This window comes from Carassius gibelio, chromosome A24 (assembly GCF_023724105.1).
Source record: "Carassius gibelio isolate Cgi1373 ecotype wild population from Czech Republic chromosome A24, carGib1.2-hapl.c, whole genome shotgun sequence".
NCBI classification, from domain to species: domain Eukaryota; kingdom Metazoa; phylum Chordata; class Actinopteri; order Cypriniformes; family Cyprinidae; genus Carassius; species Carassius gibelio.
This window is the reverse complement of record NC_068394.1, coordinates 12,026,662-12,048,102: the sequence shown is the minus strand read 5'-3', so window position 1 is coordinate 12,048,102 and position 21,441 is coordinate 12,026,662. Positions and strand designations below refer to the sequence as shown.

At 36.4% G+C, this 21,441-nt stretch overlaps 2 protein-coding genes across 2 annotated transcripts in view; one reads left to right on the top strand and one right to left on the bottom strand.

The window, feature by feature from the left end:
* LOC127946493 (junctophilin-1-like) overlaps nt 1-7,787 on the bottom strand; it is a 46,955-nt gene extending 39,168 nt beyond the window's left edge. The window contains exons 1-2 of the mRNA XM_052543116.1: nt 7,086-7,787; nt 4,820-5,582 (exon numbers count right to left, since the gene is read on the bottom strand). Of these exons, the coding sequence (XP_052399076.1) occupies nt 4,820-5,582; nt 7,086-7,464 (1,142 nt within the window). The 5' untranslated portion in view covers nt 7,465-7,787. The remainder of the gene's footprint in view (nt 1-4,819; nt 5,583-7,085) is intronic.
* A 1,650-nt stretch (nt 7,788-9,437) lies between these two features.
* Nucleotides 9,438-15,681, top strand: LOC127946012 (ganglioside-induced differentiation-associated protein 1-like). Its single transcript, XM_052542295.1, has 6 exons — nt 9,438-9,816; nt 10,239-10,431; nt 11,672-11,845; nt 12,817-12,911; nt 13,121-13,235; nt 14,873-15,681. Exons 1-6 carry the CDS (start codon nt 9,610-9,612, stop codon nt 15,223-15,225), a joined length of 1,137 nt encoding a protein of 378 aa, XP_052398255.1. The 5' UTR covers nt 9,438-9,609; the 3' UTR covers nt 15,226-15,681.
* The last annotated feature ends 5,760 nt before the right edge of the window (nt 15,682-21,441 follow it).

Genomic DNA, 21,441 nt, shown 5'->3' with positions numbered 1-21,441 from the left:
TCGTGAAGTCTATTGGCACATAGGGCAGATGACATCCAGGCAGTGATGGGCTACTATATCAACTGCTACTGGCTTATGTATTTCTGTCCAGAGCTGATAAGTTGACTCCATCCTTGCCTTATTTAGTCAGCTTGAGTTCTGTGCTGCTGACACACCAGTGAGCGTGAGAGAGAGAGAGAGCACAGTGCTGTAGGTTGACTGAACAATTAAACGCTCCTCTACTCCCTCCTTTTTATGGTTAATGACTAATATCAAATGGAGCCGAGGGTGAAGAGGGTGAGAAAAGGTGGGAGGAAAAATGGAATTTCTTTTTTTTTTACCTCACTCATTCTCTCATTCAAAATCACTAGCATAACCAGAGGCAAAGCTGTCATTATAAATCAGGAAGCAAGGGCTTGTACATAATTCTGCCACATTTAGAAATTTATATGAATTAATATGTTCGTGCCACCCAACGTTTTTGAGAGTTAATAAATATTAATGCCTTAAGACCCTTACATTTTTCAAATCATTGCTAGGGTTCATATTTTATTTCAAAACCGAAAACAAAAAACTAAATGTTTTTATTCTTAAAGAAAACGAAACAGTTTTTAGAATCTTTATGATTAAAAAACAAACAAAAACAAAACAACTTCATTTTCAAGAATGTCTGCCCTAATTCTCCTAAATGAAAATGTTAAAGTATTTATTCATCATGTGTCATATGTAGGGCTGGGCGATATATCTAACAATATGATCATGCACATCTAGTCAGAAAATCTGGTTCCATGATTACCACTAAACCGCCATCATCTGCTTTTAAATGGAGCAGCATTTAATAGACAGAGCCGTAGATCGCTGACAATGTATGAAATATCGTGTGCATTATTGAAGGCGATTCATTTGGGATAATTAACGCGATATTGTGTAGCCTGTCAGCGATCTACGGCTCTGTCTATTAAATGCCACTCCAATTATAAGCAGGTGTTGGCGATTTAGCGGTAATCACGGAAGCAGCTTTACTGATTAGATGCGCACGATCATATCGTTAGCTATATCGCCCAGCCCTAGCATATGTTGAACTACTTTATAATATGTAATATGAAATAAATATAATATGAATATGAAGCTAATAAAAATAAATAATATAGCTTAAGAAATATATATTCTTGCTGTAAAAATTACAGTAATGAAGATATAATAAACTAAAATGTTTATTAGTGGCGGAATTTCTCAATTTACTCTCCCAAAACAGGCTGAATTTTATTAATGTGTATATATATATATATATATATATATATATATATATATATATATATGCAAATATAACTTTTTTCCCCCTTTGACTTTGGGGTAAATTGTGACCTGGTCATAACAGCAATACAATCTGCTAGCATTACCATTAGCCTCTGATAAATTTGCAGATAGATCAAATAGTAGGTCTAAACTAAGTTAAAGCTCACTCTTGTCATTGATTTTCTTTGCTAACACCTGAAGTGAACTTGCTATATTCTGTAGTTGTCCTGACACTGAATCTGTCATGTTTCCTTTCACAGTGAGGCCAAGTACGCTAGTTAACCTTTCACACTACCTCCTAAAACAGCAGATTCTGTTGACCGCAGCAGAAGTCCTGCCCCTGCCCCCGACCTGTGGGATTATATTTACGGCCCTTTGAAGGGAATATACTCTAGGGTGGGGTGAAGATAGTGAGGAGTATTACCATATCAATCTTTTAAAGCACTGCTAGCCAGCTAATACTCTTACTCAGCTGTAACGAAATGCAAGTAATGCATAGTAGAATGGCTTTACTTTAATTTCATAGCACTGGTAATGACCCTGGAGTGTAAGTCTTGTAACCCTGACCCACTGCTCGCTGACGGAGAGGTAACCACAGAAGACAGACCACTCCTGAGAGGGACAAATGCCAGATACTCGGCTAATGGTGCCCAGCATGTGGTATGTGGCTTACTCCATGTTAAAATAAAGAAAGAAACTGTAAATAGCCTGAAAGAGTCACTCAAACCAACTGTATAACCTGTATGACCCCTTTGAACACTAGCAGAAAAGTGCAGCCTATATTCTGTGTCATGTTATTTATTTATTGATTTGCTGATCACTAACATGAGGTCAGAACATCAGGGTCATCAGACATATGAGGCAGACGTGCACATATACACATACCAACAATCAGTCACTTCTATTGGTGGTCTTTAACCCATAAAATAATATATCAATCGGGGCCTGGTAGGGTTAAAGGTCACAAACAGGTTCAGTCCCAAGTTTGAGAGACACAGGAACTAAGAATCCATGCTCTGTTACTTTATACTGATCACCTAGTTTCTGTGTTGTCTTCCATTCGGACTGAAAATGTAGAAATTATTTGCAGAACCATTCAAAAATTTGTGGTGGATTTTTAATGTTATTGGAAAAGAAGTATCTTATGCATTGCTCACCAACGTTGCATTTATTTGAAATAGGCTAGTAAAAATAGTAATATTGTGAAATGAAATATTATTACAATTAAAAACACTCATTTTCTATTTAAATATATTAAAACGTAATTTATTCCTGTGATGCAAAGCTGAATTTTCAGCATCATTACTCTAGTCTTCAGTGTCACATGATCCTTCAGAAATCATTCTAATATGCTGATTTGGTGATCAAGAAACATTTCTTAATATTACCAAAGTCGAAAATAGTAACATTTCTGCAAAAAACATTATATATTTTCTTTTCAGGATTTATTTGTTTTATATAGAATATTTCTGCATTTATTTGAAATGGAATTATATTCAATTTTGATCAATTTAGGTGTCCTTATTCAATAAAAGTTTTTTTTTTTTTTTTTTTTTGATCTTATGGTTCCTAAACTTTAATATTATACATGAAAACTCATTCATTTCACTGTATCTGATCACCTGAGCTGGACATACTCTGCAATACTGCAGTATTTTTCAAATATTTAGAATATCTCAAACATTTAATTAATTTACTTAATAAGCAAAATCGCATACTATATTGGCTTGCAAGATTTACCCCCATTTTTAAAAACATAAACCAGTAAAAAACAAGTTGAAAAAAAAAAATCTGCGGGTGCATTAAGACAAAATACACTAACATTCAAGATACAATCAAATGTATGACAAGTCTTCACATTTTATTCAGTGTTGCTTCTAAGCAAAACCTATACTTTTAATTCTACTATGTAATTGAAAAATATGTTTTCAAAAAGTCTAATTAAAGCCCATTAAGAAGTTGCAAGCCCAATAATAAGTGAACTTGGTCTTGCTCATCCAGTGGGTTCAACATAAGAGTAGGAACAGCTTTCACTATATTAAAATCCTTCATTGAATCACTAATTGAAAGTTTCTGCAAGTAACATCTCCAGTCCACTGGTTATATTCATACAGTGTGTGTGTGTTTATATTCACACATGATTTGGTCTATTGAAGACTGAAGAAGATTTAAGACGTTGGGCAAAGTATTTGTTTGGTTGGTCAACGGAAGGAACATGAGCATATGAGTTTCCCAAGACCCGTTAAGGATGTTATGAATTTGTGTGCCTTGAATAAATGGTTTACAGAACACATCCATTAAAGTGTCTGTCAAGTATGGCTCTTGGCACGGGAACAAACATCAAAATAGTGTACAGTACATGAGATGCATGACCCCATGACTGCTCCTTGTGCATCTGAGCTATGGACAAATAATAGACACCAATCCTCAAAAAGTTGCTTGCACAACCTTTTGAAACTCTATTTGAGGAAGACAACTTAAAATATGACATATGGTTAATAAATGACATCTAAATAAATCCCCCATTTGCCATACTGAATCATGCAGACATCACAGCTTAACAGCACAAGCAGTAACAATCTCTGGAATGTTACAGAAGCCTTGATGTGGCTGGTGCACTTGATCGCAGCAGTTTCAAGTCAACCTCTCATGACTGATATTACTAAATTGTGATGATTCTACAGTTGTGAGTCATATATTCTTGTAATGTCTGTCATCATTTACTCACCTTCATTTCGTTCCAACACACATTTGACTTTTTTTTTTAACATGGATTACAAAAGGAGAAGAATGAACTGGCCATATGATCCATGCTGTTAGACTCCAAAATGGACAAAAACACACTATTAAAGTATCATGAAAGCAGTCATGACTGCATTATGTCTTAGTCTTTTAAAAACAAATGATAGCAGACCAAAATGTGACCAAAAATCTTTCTGTATTGAATATATATATATATATATATATATATATATATATATATATATATATATATATATATATATATATATATATATATATATATATATATATATATCTCAATATGGAAGAGCAACTGAGATATAAAAGCAACAGTGGAGCAGTGTTAATTTAATATGATTTATGTTGTATTAAATAATATTTCGAAATAGCTTTTATTTTTGTTTTTTTAGTTTAAGTTTTAGTCATTTTGTTATGTACTTAAGTGATTTTTTTTTCTTCATTATTTACGATTAGCTTTTATTTATTTTTATTTTATTTAAGTCAGCCGCAAAGGCACATTTTTTTTTTTACTGCATATTTATGTGTGAGTGTGTGTATATACTGTACAAGTTTTATTTAATTAACATACGTTTTTTTTAAAGAAATTTTGTTTTAGGCAAACACTGCATTACAGTTATTTGAAATTGGCTTTGTCACACAATACCATTGTATGGCTTCAGAAGACTTGGTATGTACATGTTCCACTGAACAAGAAAATCAAATGAGTTTGGAACCACATCAGAATTTAAAAATTTAAATTTTTGGCTTTCTAAAAGTATCTTCAGCAAAGAAGGTGCCCTACCTTGACACTGCTATTTCCACTTTAGTCCTGGCGATTGCTGATGCCCTCCGAGCCCCCTCCACAGCCCTGTCCACTTTTTCTTTCGTTTTATGGTTTTTAAGAGGAATAAGCTGCTTCCTTATCCCGCGCACCAACACATTATTTTTATACTTCCCCTCCTCTTTGGTTCCATCTGGGAATATTGTGCATCCGTATCCATGCCTCTTGTTGTTCATCCATTCCCCTTCGTACTTCAGCCCATTGGATCGCTCACTGACTCCAAACCCATTGCGTTTGTCATTCTTCCACTCGCCCATATAGGACTCCGTGGTGGTGGCGTCCACATGGTCCTCCATGGGGGTGTACTCATCAGGCACCTCTCCGTCTCCATAGCTGATGGTGGAGTTGGCGTCGCTGGAGCTGATGCGGCTCATGGTGGCGTCGCTACGTGCCGTGCTCCGTTTGCTAGAGATGGACGTTTTGGAGTCAGATTTACGTAGCTGGCGGAGACTGCCGAAGAGGGACCCGCGGCGGAACAGGCCCTTCTTCTTCCCGGTGACGACTTCGGTGTCGCTGTGAAAATTCAGCACGAAACCACCACGGCTTCCAACTGGTGTGTCGGGTACCGCATCCTGCAGAACAGCGCCATTGCTTTGCACACTTCTTAGGGAGGCCAGGGAGGTGCGAAGCGGAGAACGGATGATGGTGGCCATTCCATAAGGCACGCTCTGACGCACACCATAGCCATGCCTCATGCCCCCCATCCACTGGCCTTGATACGTGCCTTATGAAACAGAAAGGAACATTAAACTCATGTAAATCAAGTAAGCAAACAACGGTGTGAAACTGATGAACATTGGATAATTAAATTCTCTCGCCCCTTCAGTGATGCATAACAAATGTGTTTTAGGTTCACAATGTTCATCGGAATCAGCTTAATCTAAAACCACTGACACAAATGACACAGACCCTGAAACTAATCTGGAAACTAATGTAGGCTCCAAAATGTAAACTATAAGGTAAATGTTGGATGTCACATTGCAATGCCATAAGGCATAGATTAAACTGTGGTAAACTTTTAATTAACAACCTTGGACAAAATATATAATGCGTAAATTATTATATATTGTGTATTTATGTACAAAAAAATACAAAAATATTCAAATACAAATATTCATTCTCATGCCAACAGCAATTCTTCAGTGTACTTTGAAAAGATTGGGATTTATTTACACCCAATGGCACTGACCTGTGGCCTTTTTTTTATGACATTCTATTATGTTAAAGATTCTCAAAATTGAATTCTTATGGAATTGCATTCTATTATTCAGTGGGAAGAACTTTACACATACATTGTTCAGTGCAGTCTGATTCCAGAACAAGTGATTCTCATGAGCTGGTTCTCATAAGTGAACCAAAAACATGCAGTGAGGCCAGTGTGTGTACAGTTCTTGAGTGAATGACTCTCATGATCAGGTTCTTTTTTTAAAGAATATATAATAAACATATCCATAAACTACCTATATATACACATTTCCTATTATAGTATTTTTTGTTGTCAATGTTTTGAGAAAATAAAAATAAAACCCATGCGAATAGTTTATGTCACAGAGGTCCAGAAAGTTCTCAGAGATGTATTTATACAAATGTTCAGACTAATGACACGTTTGATCCGATTCTTTTTAGCGAATCAAAAACATCCAGTGCTTTCAAATTGTGTCCGACTCCCGAAGGAATGATTCGAATGAGTCGGTTCTTATTAGTGGATCAAAAACGATTGTGAACCAGTCGGAGCGGTTACTGAATTTAATCTGACTCGCTGAACCGCAAATCATTACTTTCGTCATGTCCGAATCGAAACGAAGCAACAGCTGTTACAGTGTTGTTGTACTTAAGGCTTAAATCAGCGTCGTAACTGACTGGTTGTTCATATGAAGCGTTGTAGTCAAAGATATGAGTTTTGGTGTATGTATGAATTAATTCATGAATACCAAACACGTTACCATATTTTGGTATGTTTAGGCTTGCAATTACAATATATGGTTAGTATTAGGACTAACAGTTTTGTAAACACAGAATAAAATGTAGCCTATTCCTGATTTGTTAAACCAGGCTGTAATAATAATCATTTGGTAGGCTAAATCACATAATTTCTTATTTCAAACATTTCTTCATCAAAAACAATAAAATAATAACTAATGGGACATTTAAGGAATCGACAACAGGAGTCAAACTGCTTACGATTCTCATCCCTAAACATACAAATGACATTTACAGTGGCACTCACCACCATCCCCATAGGTTTCGACTCCATAGCCGTCCTGTAGTCCATTGCTCCACGTCCCGTCGTATCTAGCAGGTGTATTGGTGCTCTGTCGAACTCCATAGCGACCCTTGAACCCGTGACTCCACTCCCCACGATAAACCCATTTTCCCTTGGTCTCAACACCCAGCCCGTGGCGTTTGCCCTGCGACCAGTAGCCCTGGTACGTATTCCCGCTGGGCCAGGTGTAGACCCCGACTATCTCAAAACCGTGCGACCAGGACCCGGCGTACTCGCCTTGACCCTTGGGTCCCGTGCAGATGCCGTGTCCGTGGGCTTTCCCGTCCTCCCATCCGCCACAGAAAGTGCCTCCATCGTCGAAGTCGAACCGTCCGCCCGTCATTCAGAATGGGATGAAAATATAAACAGTCGTAACGTTGCCGTGCGCTTCTTCTTGTCTTTCTCTTTCATTAAACCTTCTTTTCTAAGCCGAGTTCAGCCGCAACGGTTAAACCGGGAAGAATTAATCGCAATGGAGATGTTGTTGTTTGGTATTTCTGCTTGGGTTGTGAGAGTATGAATGAGCAGGCAGGTTTAGTGCATCATTACCGAAGTCGCACCCGCTGGAACCGCCGCTACGTTTCACCGACTCCCTCCGCTCGCAGGCGCTGCGCTGCGCAGAGCAGACACAAGCAGACCGCGGCGCGGCACAGAACGACGCTGACAACCGTCGCGCGTCATCGCCACAGCCCCGCCTTCTTCACCCTCACAGAGGGCGCAAGTTCACAGGTTACTCGAATTCTCTCTTCCTTTACAGAAGGATTTTGGTTGTCTTTTTTGAAAAATAAAGCATGGAAAATGCAAAACAAATTGTGTATTAATAACCAAATTAAAAGAAGTGTCCTACAAAATACTAAGATTTACCCAGCTCAACATGTTTTGGAAAGACTTAAACTTAATTTTATATAGGATAGTTGGGAATTTGGTGGACTAGTCAAAGAACAATTTCACATTTGTTTGATCATTGTTTTTATATTTGATTATTCTGGAAGGATCTGAAACTCATTAAAAGGAAACATGGCTGTTTGATAGAAATGCGTGTTTGTGTTTTACACAAAACTTTCAGAACAAGCTTAAAACAAAAACTGCTGAAAACGTTTTTTTTTTAATTTAATTTATTAGATTATTATTATTATTATTATTAATAATAATAATAATAATTTATTGGCAGCTATGTTGTTAATGATGTCGCTGTGTTAAAACCTCTTGTTCTTGTGGCATTGAAGGCTTTGGCAGGTTGTTTGAAAAGGATGCAGATGTGATAAAAGTATACTGCATGGATTGTTGAAACAACCCAACTCTCCGACGATTTGCCTGCCATTCAATTTTAAAACTAGTGACATCAGGCTATGTTCTTCTACAGCGAGACTCCATGGGACACTGGGGGGACTCAGAATACTTCTAAGGGGTCTGACAGATAATTTAGATTTCTTTATAATAAATGACAACAAACTAACGTTTAATTAAAACGCTACAAACTGCTATAAGGTACAACATGACATTGTGTTTGTTAATTTAATGTTGTTCTCATTTTAATTTGTCCCCTTAAATAAATGTTTCTAATCAAAACTAATTTTGGGTAAATATATTAACAGCTTTGAATATTTTATTGGACAACAGGGGGCTTTAAGACCATAACATAATAAAATATAGATATTACGTTTTTGAAAAACATATGCCCGTTTTGTTAATCAACACTGAATTAGTTTTTGTTGTTGTTGTTGTTGTTTTTTGAGAGATGTCTGTCTATGCTTACTTTCAAAAATTTAGTTGATATGTTTGCTGCCATCCCTTAGTTATGTAACATCTCTGTGATTTTGAAGGATTCATTCTATTGGCCTTTACAATATAATCAAACCACGTGTCTGCGAAATCAACATTTTTATTTAGGCTACGTGCATTTAACATGTAGTGATAGTTAATAAATTACTATAGCATTTATGAAATGAGGCAAAAAAGGTATTTTGAAATAATCGAAATTTTCAACAGAAAAAAAAAAAAACAATTTTATTACACCAGTTTACACCAGTTTGTAATCAACGGCTTAATGTAATTTGATAGAGAAGAAAGACTACAGAGACATCTGTTGGCTCATTTAATAAGTGCGCTCCTGATTTCTAATATTAACAAAACTGTTGTTTTTATATCAGCCTATTATAAAAAAATAATAATTAGATTTTTGCTTTATTGAAATAGAAAAAAAAATATAAACATACATATTTAATTTGTATTTATATTACATTTCGTGATTATGAATGTGGATGTGTGTCCTTGGTACCACCACTGGAGGCTGCGCTGTACAACACCCTGGCTGTGTATCAAAACCTAGTACGCTGACTACCTAGACAGCATTTGTGGAAATCATATACGTGTGTAACTACCAGTTTCAAGTAGCAGTGATATCCACGGGCACGCGTCCGTCATTTCAATAAACACTGCAAGGGCATTTGATGCGCAAGAATGCTACACGCGCGTAACATACACTGACATGTCGTCGAAGGTGACTAGATTTGAGAGACAGCCACTGACTGATAAAATGGCGGAGCAAAACATCGGTGAATCTCAGGATGAGAAGGAAATCCTTATTAAGAAGGATGCACTGTCACAGGACAGCGGTGAGGTTGTCGAGAGAACAAAAAACAAAGAGTCTAAACTGATTCTGTATCACTGGACTCAGTCATTCAGCTCCCAGAAGGTAAGAGATCCCATAATTCAACATTTCTGGTGTAGGCAGGCCAAGAGCATCAGGGTGGATGCAGCATCTGATCTGTTGTTTTGATTGTGATATTTACATGTACGATATTTTGATTATTCCTTTTCATATGGGAGTCTCAATGAAACAATTGCTGATTGACAGCATGCATGTTAATAATTCATAAATTATGCATTATTAATGATGCGTAATTATGCAAGCGTGCAGGCTGTGTTGAATTTCTTTAATCATAACACAGATGCCTTAATTACAACGGTATAATAAAATTGTAAAACATAGCATGGCCTGCTGTTGTTTTCTTAAACGACATGAGAGTACGAGTGCAAAATAGCTGTCTCAGTCTTTCTTTGGTATAATGTTCTAAAGAAACACCCAAACAAATGAACGTTGTGTTTCTGTCATAGGTGAGACTGGCAATAGCTGAGAAAGGTCTTCAGTGTGACGAGAATGATGTGAGTCTGCCTCTGAGTGAACACAATGAGCCCTGGTTTATGCGCCTGAACCCCACTGGAGAGGTTCCTGTGCTGGTTCACAATGACAATGTCATCTGTGATCCCACACAAATCATGGACTATTTGGAGCAGAACTTCTGTGATGGTAAACATTAAGGATTTGGGGTTAATGTTATGTGTAAAATAGTATTTACACTACAGAATGCATGAACTGCAGTGTAAAATGCTATAAATACAAGAGTACTGAAGGGCATATAATGTTGATGAACCCTCTAAAGCATGGCATTCACCACATTTCTTTCAAATCCTTTTAATCTTTCACAGTGTGATGTCACGTACAATAATAATAATAATAATAATAATAATAATAATAATAATAATAATAATATATGAGTTTCCCTTTAACTGTATATGTCATTGTGTTTATTTATATAGTTAGTTCAACATGGCTTACCAAGTATCTCTAGAGTCTAGACTACCTGTCAAAAGTTTGAAATAATTAAGATTTTTGTAATGTTTGTGAAAATCTCTCACCAAGGCTGTATTTATTTGATCATAATGCAGTAAACAGTAATATTATAAAATATTATTATAATGTAAAATAAAATAAAATTTATTCCTCTGATGTCAGAATTTTCAACAGTCATTACTCCATTCTTCTATGTGACGTGATCTTTTAGAAATTATTTTAATATGCTCATTTGCTGCAATAATAGTTTCATTTAGCAAGGATGCATCAAATCGATTAAATTAAGCAGCAAAAACTGATAATAATAAGAATTGGCTGCTAAAAATCTAATTTTACAGTCACATAAGTAAATTACATTTTAAAATACATTAAAATAAGAAACAGTTCTCTTAAATAACATGATATATTTTTTTTTTTTTTTCTGTATTTTTGGTCTAATAAATGCAGCATTGAGGGTATAAGAGGCTTCTATCAAAAATATTAAACAATTATGCATCAGACGGTTCAATAAATGCATGACTAAATAAATTAACTCCTGCACCTGAATACACATTTAACAAATGCATTTACAACAGTCCATTTTCATGATGTCTGTATTAGATTTCAGCTGATTTCCAATGTGTTAAAAGCTGTAATTGTTTGATACTGCAGGCTTATGCGTTTTATTTTTTACTTTTTTTATTTTTTTGCTGTCTTCAGTGCATATGTTATCTTCTTTTCATTTTGTTGCATTTGTGTTTGCATGTACCATTTTACGTTCTCCATGCCTGTGCAGAAATTTGGATAGCATGAGAGGCACTGAAGGGTGAGTCAAAATAAGATATTTGCCCTGGAGAGCAGCTCATGTAGATAGCAGCTTCCTTTTTTGGGTTCTAAAGCATATTGTATATGTGCTTTGTGCCCTTCTTTGAATCAGAGCATACCCCAAAGCTGATCCCAGAAGAGGGAAGCACGTATTATCATCGAGTTCAGCATTACAGAGAACTGCTGGACTCACTGCAGATGGATGCATACACTCATGGCTGCATCCTCCACCCAGAGATCACCGTAGACTCCCACATCCCAGCTTATGCCACCACCCACATTCGCAGTAAGAAGGGGACCGAGCAAAATAACTTAAAATGAACCTTACATTTTTTGTGAATACTATGAATTAAAGGAATAGTTAACTCGAAACAAAATTTAAAATGTACTCACCCTGAAGCCATCTAAGATGTTTTTTTCTTCATTAGAACAGATTTGAAGCAAATAAGCATTACATCACTTGCTCACTAATGGATCCTTTGCAGTGAATGGGTGCCGTCACAATGAAAGTCCAAACAGCTGATAAAAACCCACAAGTAATCCACATGACTCCAGTCCATCATTTAACATCTTGTGAAGTAAAAAAAAGCAGCATGTTTAAGAGAAACAAATCATGAAGGCATTTTGACTCTAAAATATTGCTTCTGGCCTAAATGCCAGTCCATAATCCATAATATCACTTCCTCCAGTGAAAACGTCTCCTTTAGTCCTCTCAAAATCTACAGACATATTTGTTTACAACTGTTTTGGACTGTTTATGCTTGTAAACTGTGATTGATTTTTGTATATTTCTCTTCCAATTCAAAAGGGAAGGCTTTTTTCATTGAAGAAAGAAATATAATGGATAAGAGGATTCACGTATTAAAATGTCTTGATGTATTGTGGATATAATTATGGATAAAAAATATGCAGCTTTTCACCACATAAGAGGCTAATTGATGGATTGGAGTCTTGTGGATTATTGTGATGTTTTTATCAACTGTTTAGACGGCACCCATTCACTGCAGAGGATCCATTGGTGTGCAAGTGATGCAGTGCTAAATTTCTCCAAATCTGTTCTGAAGAAGAAACAAACTATTCTTGTGTGGCCTAAAGACAGGGTTGTCTAAACTCAGTCCTGGAGGGCTAAGCTCTGCAGGACAGTGGCCCTCCTAGAGCAGAATTGGACACCCCTGGCCTAAGGGTGATTAAATTATCAGAATAATAATTTTGGGTGAACTATTCCTTTATTAACAGCGTCTTATTTCTGTCTTAAAGCACAGATTTTAAACACGGAATCTGAGCTTAAGAAACTAGCAGCGGAGAATCCTGATCTTAAAGATGCTTATATTGCAAAACAGAGGCGTCTAAAAGTAAGTAAACATTCATGCAGTGTTCAGTTCCAGCTATTTGTATGATTACCCTTTCTGGGCATCTGCTCTTTGTAGCACATTACGTAAGGCCACAGTTGATCTTACTGAATATGTGCACACTTCATTTAGAAGTACAGAAGTTACAGGCTTGTTTATCAAGAAAGTGATTGCTAAATTTCACAAAACATTATTTGTTTGAATCTCTCTAGAGTAAATTGTTTGACCATTATAACATGAAATACCTGAAGAAACTCCTGGATGAACTGGAGAATGTTCTAGATCAGGTTGAGACCGAGCTGCAGAGGAGGATTGAGGAGACACCAGGTGGGAGAATTTTTCAGTAGCCCCTTACTGCTGAACAAAGGTCCAGAGGATGTGGTTGGATCCACATCTAGGGGTGGAGATGGGTGGGTGTTGGGATCAGGTGGGTTAAGATGGGTAGGTTTAGGTATATTTAAGGTGGAAGGAGTTGGATCTGGAACCATCCATGCCCCCTGGATCTTGTGTTCTGCAGTGAGGACCATCACAATTTTTTTGTTAAACAGTAAATGCAGTGTATATATATATATATATATATATATATATATATATATATATATATATATATATATATATATATATATATATATATATATATATATATATATATATATATATATATTGTGTGTGTGTGTGTGTGTGTGTGTGTGTGTGTATAGTGTGTAATATATTTAAAGCAACTACATTTTTTACAATTTACAAAACCTAAATACTAAGACAACTTTCTAGAAACTACATAAACAGCCATGACAGACCAACAGAACTTGCCTAAATAACTAGTGTAGTGTATATGTAAAGAGTTCATCTTTTTACATTTGCTGATAGACCAACGCTACTTTTGCGTCATCGAAGGTTAACGCCCCTTTTTGGGGGAAAACAAACGGATTCCCCTGATACAGAACTCACTCTAATTTCTTGATAGCAAAAATGGCAGAAACATACACACTCTCTTTGCCGGCCGAGGACCGTGAGAGGTATTTAAAGAAGCTACTGGATACGGTGTTTACAGAGGTTTCCCTTTGAAATGGTCGAAAACTGGATTAATAACCCCACGCAGTGGCCAAATATGGACATCTAACGTTACCATTATCTCGTGGAATCACCAAGTAGCCTATTTTTGTAATTAACATACTCACAGTATGATTAACTAGACGATGAGGCCATGTCAAGAGGAGTCGGTGGTATACTTGGATCATATTTCACTTGATTTAAGCTATTGACAGTTTTGTTGTAGTTAGAAATACGAAGCTGCTAGTAGCTACGTGATTAACGTTAGCTCTCATTAGGCATGCTACCTTGGCTGTTAACTGATTTTAAGTTTGAAATATTCGCAGGCTATGACTAAACAATATAAATATTATACAATATCTGTTTGTAATTGTGTCTGTCAGGCCTGTACACATCAGAAACAATGAAAAACAAAAGGTCCCTGGAGCGAGTTCTGTATCAGGAATCCGTTTGTTTTCCCCCAAAAAGGGGCGTTACCCTTCGATGACGCAGAAGTACCGTTGGTCTATAGTCACCATTGAAGCTTACAGTATGTTCAACTATTAAAAAGTATATCCTGGATGTCCTTAACCACTATCAAAAAATTAATTAATTTAGTGTTACTAAATGAAAATTTACTGAGCAAGAAATCATTAGTTGTGTTGACGCACGTATTGGCTGAATGAGGCATATCGTATTTAACGATCGAACAAATTGAAATTGCCGAAAAAAAGTAGTGCCACTTAGTTCAATTAATAAAACAATATTTGAGAGAACCTTAAAACTAGCTTTGGAATTTAAGCATTTATCTAAATTTTATTTTTTATTGTGCATTGTACAAGTGTTTTCAAGTGTTTTCAAGTAAAATGTGTTTGATGTTGGAACATAACAGGTTTTATTCAAAATAACATTTTGGAATCTTATCGTCTTTCCAGAAGAGGGCAGTCAGCAGGCTTGGCTCTGTGGCGACTTCTTTAGCATTGCTGATGTCTCTCTCGCTGTCACTCTTCACCGCCTCAAGTTCTTGGGTTTGTCCCGTCGGTACTGGGGAAATGGGACCCGGGTCAACCTGGAGACGTATTATGAGCGTGTCCTGAACCGGCCGACTTTCCGCAGAGTGCTTGGACATGTCAATAACATCCTAATATCTGCTGTGCTGCCCACCGCATTCAGGGTGGCAAAGAAAAAGGCTCCAACCTTTGTTGGTGCCTCTTTATTGATTGGCTTGATAGGGGGCGCCACTTACCTGGCTTTCAGTTATTTTAAAAGGAGACTTCTCGTGTCTTGAGACAGCTGTTAGGACTGTCTCAACATAAGGTATGTTTATTATCACATTTGGCTCATATACACTGTAACAGTTTTATGATTGTTGCACAAGAAGCACTTTTTTTTCATAATAAGAAGCAAAGCAGTTTGAGAAACCGACAGTGCATCTTTTCATTGATAAGGTCATTAAACCAACTTAAATGTCTTCAGTTCATGCTCTAGGTCCTTTATGGCCAGTCTGTCTTGTGCTAAAATGTCTGTGTTAATGGCTGATCACAATTGCAGTAAAATCAATTACAGAAACAAAACTCTATGATTTCATTACATCAATTTTGTATAATCCAACGTAAGTTCATAAACACAAGTGTTTATGTAGGATGAGAATTTGTCTGTTCTGCATCATTCTGCATAAGTCAAAGGATGTAAAATACTACTGTATAATCATCAGTAATAAATACTGTATAAATGCAAGTAATAACAGTATAGTTGTGTGTGTTTTCATATCTTTTAGATAACTGGTATCAATCTCAGACAGGTTTGTTAAAAAGATTGCCAGGTCTTCTTGGGTAAATGGAAAACCTACTTGAGGTTATTCCACTTTAATAAGTCAGTTCACATGCAATATAGGAAGGAAAAATTATTTTACAAACAACTTAGTAGAGATTATCATACTGTCAAAAGATTTGTGTCTATGAAGCCATCAGGCCAAATTTGATTTAAGTCATGTTTCATTTTTACTTAAAACCTAGACTGATGTTGATTTCCCAAAAGCACAATGAGCCCAAGTAGATCATAGATCCACTGCCACTAATGGTCTCAAGGACCAGCTTAGCTTACAGAGCTTTTGAGAAACGCAGCCTGTCTTGTTTATGAATTGGACACCGGTATCGTGTCTCAGAGCGGAAGATAATTTCCACAGTTCAAAATAACAAGGAACATCATGATTTTAAGAAATGTAGTGGAGTAAAAAATACAATACAATGTGGTGAAGTAAAAGTTTCTTGAAATGAAAATACTCAGATAAAATGTAGATACTTGAAAATTACACTTAGGTACAGTAATGACATGAAAAATGTTGTTACTGTCCACCTCTGATCCTGATACCAAGTGTTTTTTTGAGGGTGAATTGGCAACCTTGTCTACATTTTTCATGTGGTCAACTTGTACAATGTGTAGAGTGCACTCTTAGTCTTTTGCTAGACATCCCACCCAAAGTGTTGTGCCAAAGCTTCCCTGCTTCTGTGCATTAAATGGACAGCAAAAGTCACAGGTTTCTCGGATGCAGACTTTGAAAGAATGCAAATGTCCTTAGCGTGTAAATGGTTATTTGTTTAATGCTGGGAATTCCTCTGCTTATTAGTGGTCCAAGCATTAAAGGTGTTGAAACCCTATTTTATTTGTACTGATTTTCTTTTTCTTTTTCTGCCCTAAATGTGTCTGCCTGGCCAAAATCGTACAGTAGGTACTAAAAACATAAAATTTGACAGGATGGTCCCAAATCTCCCCTTCTACTCAGTTGCAGACGCACACCCCGATCGGACAATAGATGGTGCTATAATAAGTACTTTGACATTTTTGCTCATATCTTCATAACCACAAAGAGATGCATTTAGAGAAATAATACTAACTACATACACTAAGGGCATGAAGCTTATTTCCAAAACCCTGCACGGTAAACTTTGAATTTCAATACAATATAGTGTAATATACTAACATAGGCTTATTGTTTTGTAATATTTACTATAATAACTGATATAACATATTTCCTGCATACATTGGCTACTGTACGTACATTTTGTGTAGGATCAATTACTTTGTCAGCAGTGTGCAGCACACACCAACCTTAACAGTTTTTTCAATATTTTGCTTATTCTGCCTGACAAGACCAGACTACAGATAACATTTGGAATGCCAATAAATTTAAATACACATATCCTAAAAACGAATCCTGTGTGAATGATATTTCGGTCAAGGTTTTTGCTGTAAGTGCTCTCTGCTGGTAGGGAACAGCAATATGGTCACTGGCTTGTTGTTTTTATTATATACTAAAGACTGTATTTTATATTTTTCAGGCAGACTTTCTGTGGAAGAAATAGCCCCTATTTCATGTGATATGCTGTGATGTTTCAATTTCACCGATGCTCTCAACTAAATATCTCAGCAATGCTAATAATCTTCCCAAAACAGTGAAGTATGATGCAGTCCAGAAGATTCATATTGTTGAAGTAAATTAGTTTGAACTGATGTTGAACTGTATTGTATCAGATTGTTTCAACAGAATCATGAAAGATTATTTTGGTATTTCTATATTTTTTGTTTGTTAAGATAGATTTTATGAAATAGTAATAGAAATTTGTGTCTAAGACTATTATTTAGTTAGTTTAATTCAATTTTTATACTTCTCTTTTTTTTTTTTACATAATTTTTTTTTTATCCTATAGTGGCCTATAGGAACATTAGAATACAAACTAAATCAACTTATATACTTTAAATAACTTGTTTTATATATCAAGCTGTGACTAAGTTATCTAAAAGTGACATTCCATAGGCGTAATGGTTTTTATTTTGTACAACCTGTTTGTGCTATTGCCTTACACCAACCCTACACCTAAACCTACCCCTTACAGAAAACTTTCTGCATTTTTACAGTTTAAAAACTGTAAGTGAGGTTTTTGGAGATTTGTTCAGGTTTAGCTCACTTTTGGGAACAAATTTGTCCCCGAAATATGGTTAAGTAGGTACATACAGGGTGTCCTCATGAGTCACCCTCTCCTTGTAATACCTGTGTCATACCAATGTCATTATACAGAGTTGTGTCCTGATAAAAACATGCCCACAGAGTCTGGTTCACTATCCTTTTTGGGACCCCCCCCTTAGCTATAGGGGTAATGGTTTTTATACCATACCAACTGTATTATCTATCGCCTTACACCTAAACTTACCCATCACACATTTTTACAATCTCAACCCAACCCAACCCAACCCTCCCAACCCCCCAACCCCCATAAAAAAAAAAAACCCGTGCTATCCTTGTGGGGACTCTCCATTGGCATAATTAGAATTTTGTGTAGAACCACAATCACCATGAGGGGGCAGTATTGCTCTGTAACTTAAGAATAAGAAGTTAAAGGTGACCTCTTAGTGGGCTGAGATAAAGCTGAAGGAATATATTACTGTAAACCAAGGCTATTCCTCATCTGATTGGACTCGACATCTTGCTACAGCTGTTTAAATCTCAGCAGGTGTCTTTCAGTTACTGAATGTAGTGAATGAAAGTTTTCATCGTCTTCCAAAATTTAAAGGGGTCATATGATGCAATTTCAAGTTTTCCTTTCTCTTTGGAGTGTTACAAGCTGTCCGTGCATAGATAAGATCCCTAAAGTTGCAAAGACTAAAATCTCAAACCCAAAGAGATGTTCTTAATGAAATTTAAGACTCTTCCATGCCCTCCTAAAACGGCTCATTTATACACGCCACCACATCTCTACGTCACTGTGTGGGAAGATTCGCATAACGCCGCCCAAATGTTTACACAAAGAAAGAAGCATAACTTTTATTCTCATTGTAGAATTGTTGCTGCCGCCGACAGCCATGTCTTGGAGACACTGTGCGTTTCGTTTGAAAGCAAAACTACTTTTGCCTTTCAAAAAAGGACACAACTAGAAATCAGTGATTATGTTGTATTTACAACAGTGTTCCAGAACAGTTCAACCCAAATATTCAGATGTGTGCAGCGCTTTTTTCGTAGCACTGTTTCCTGAACCTGGGAGAGTAGACTACAATGCCATCTGTGCACAAAGGCTGTTTCTATAAAGTGGGGCAACTGCAACTTTACAGGGACAGTCTGGCGCCTCTGACTCAGTCTGTAAGTATGTTTACTTAAATAATTTGCCACTGATGATTCAAACTCAAGTTTTGAACAGTGTAGAGTAGTTTTTTTTTTTGTCGTTTCTCCAATCACAAATTCAGACATGGTTTTATGTTTCCTTTTAAAACTATAAAACTGTGTATCACGCAACATGTAAAAAGACAGTATAAGTCATTATAATCAGTAATAATGTCCCCAGTGGACGCAACAAATGCCTTATTTGTAATGGGTTTTATTGGTTTTGTCTCGTCGCATGGAGACACTGCATCACAGTATGGTAAGGTCGTAACATTTCCATCACACGCTTGAGGTATTCAGCCAATCACAACGCACTGGATAGCCGGCCAATCAGAGCACACCTCGCTTTTCAGAACAATGAGCTTTGTAAAAAACAACTTGTTTCAGAAAGGCGGGGTATAGAAGAGCAACAATAATGTACAGTATGTGGAAAATAATGTTTTTTAACCTTAAACTGAATAAACACATTGCATTACACCAAATACACAAAATATTGTTCTTTTTAGCAACATCATATGACCCCTTTAAAACATGACTTTCGAGTGCAGTTCTTCAGGTATTAAAATCATTTTGTGTCGGGTGTGGTTCTGTCTTATAAATATCACAGATGTCATCATATTAATGTGTTCTGGCCAAATGTAAGATATATCGGGATGATTCACACTTCATAGAGTTCACATTTACACCGAGGCCCATTAGGTTGTCATAAAACAAATGAATCTGGAAAAGCAGAATCTCGTCTATGAATACACAAAATGTCTTAGCAAGTATTTTATAAGCTCCAGGCTTTGTGCATGCCACTTTTGCTGACGTGGTGTGCTTGTTTGAACCATTTCCCATTCTGAGTGTATATTCCAAGACTGGTTTCATCGCAACATTGAAATCCAACACCACTTCTTTAGTGTCACAACACACTTGACTTGTTTGAATATAATTTGTATGAACTATTGTGTTGCTCACACAACAGTTGCTTTTAAGTAAGCATAATACTAGAGCACTGTTGAATTTATACGGGTAAACCAGGTTGAAAGTGGCATCATTTTCATGGAACTGACCATGTGTGTGGTTTCTATTCACTCCAGACTCATAAACTTGTAATCAAGACTGCAATGGCTTCATAAATATCTCTGAATATGGTTCATATTTGGCCACATTGATTCCATAGACTGCCCAGGACATGTCTGAAACATCTCTCCTGCTTATCTTAAAGGAGGAGCAAAAGCGTGCCCTGCCCTCAAAAAGGAAAAACTCTGATCAGACAGACTGTAATAAGACGAAAGAGAACTGAGGAGGAGAAAGGGAGGATTTTGGCCTGGGGTATAAGATAAATATCGTCCCACACAGCTCAACGTGGAGTGCCAGCAATCCCGTTCTCCGAATGGGTGGGGTGGATGGAAACTTCCAAGGTGCTTTTTCTGTGTCGTGCAAGAGAAAGACAGACTCTAGAGGTGGGCAGAAAATCCAGTTTCCATGGACACGTGTGATATACACTCCTGAGTGCTTCGCAAGATCCTTAGAAATATTGCTTCATGTGGCTCTGGCTGTTGTCTGTTACTGGCACATGAATATATGCTTGATGCTCTAATCATAGACTCACCGTTCAGCACCCTTCTCCACTTCTATTCTCAGAATATGATGTCAGGTGTTTAAGTCACGGCTTTCATATGGTTAGTGTGAAATCGGACTTTTTGGCCAAACCACTGCACTGACTTTCTGCCCAAGTGCTTTTGCAAATGTACCAAGACCAAAAGGTGATTAGTATCACACTGAGGTCATAAGAGTGACCTTGTCAACACTTGGCTTCTCTTTTTTTGTAATTCTTTCTGCCAGTGCCATGGGTGCAGCATCATTAATGTGCACTAATAACTAAAGCCTCCTGATATTGCAGTGTGTTATGATGGCCTTAAGAGCCACACAATACCTAATTTGATAAATCAGTAAATCGGGCTGAGAAATCAAAGAAAAACAAATCAATTAATACAATTAATAAAAACAGATAAATTAAAAATGCAATATTCAATTAAATAGTTTAAAATGAAATTATACTTATAATAATATTTTTAATTGTATTTTTACATTTTTATATGCGATTATATAATAATATTTTTCATTGTATTTAAAATGTTAACTATGTGATTATATAATTGTTTAATTGAATTGTATTTTTATATTTTAATATGTGATTATATAATAATTATATAATTATATTTTAATTGCACTTTATTGTATTTGAATGTATTGGATTGTCATGTTGTTTAATAATAACAGTAAAATCTGGGAAAATGATTGACGGTTTAGCACCGCCCTCTTCCATCAAATTTATATAAAGCCAATATATAATGGGGGGGGGGG

What these genes read in the sequence shown, in the direction of transcription:
- LOC127946012 (XM_052542295.1), top strand. Translation starts at nt 9,610, where the DNA reads ATGTCGTCGAAGGTGACTAGATTTGAGAGACAGCCACTGACTGATAAA. An exon ending in TGCCACCACCCACATTCGCA is followed by an intron (nt 11,846 to 12,816) that starts GTAAGAAGGGGA and finishes TCTGTCTTAAAG; the next exon opens with CACAGATTTTAAACACGGAA. An exon ending in GAGGATTGAGGAGACACCAG is followed by an intron (nt 13,236 to 14,872) that starts GTGGGAGAATTT and finishes TCGTCTTTCCAG; the next exon opens with AAGAGGGCAGTCAGCAGGCT.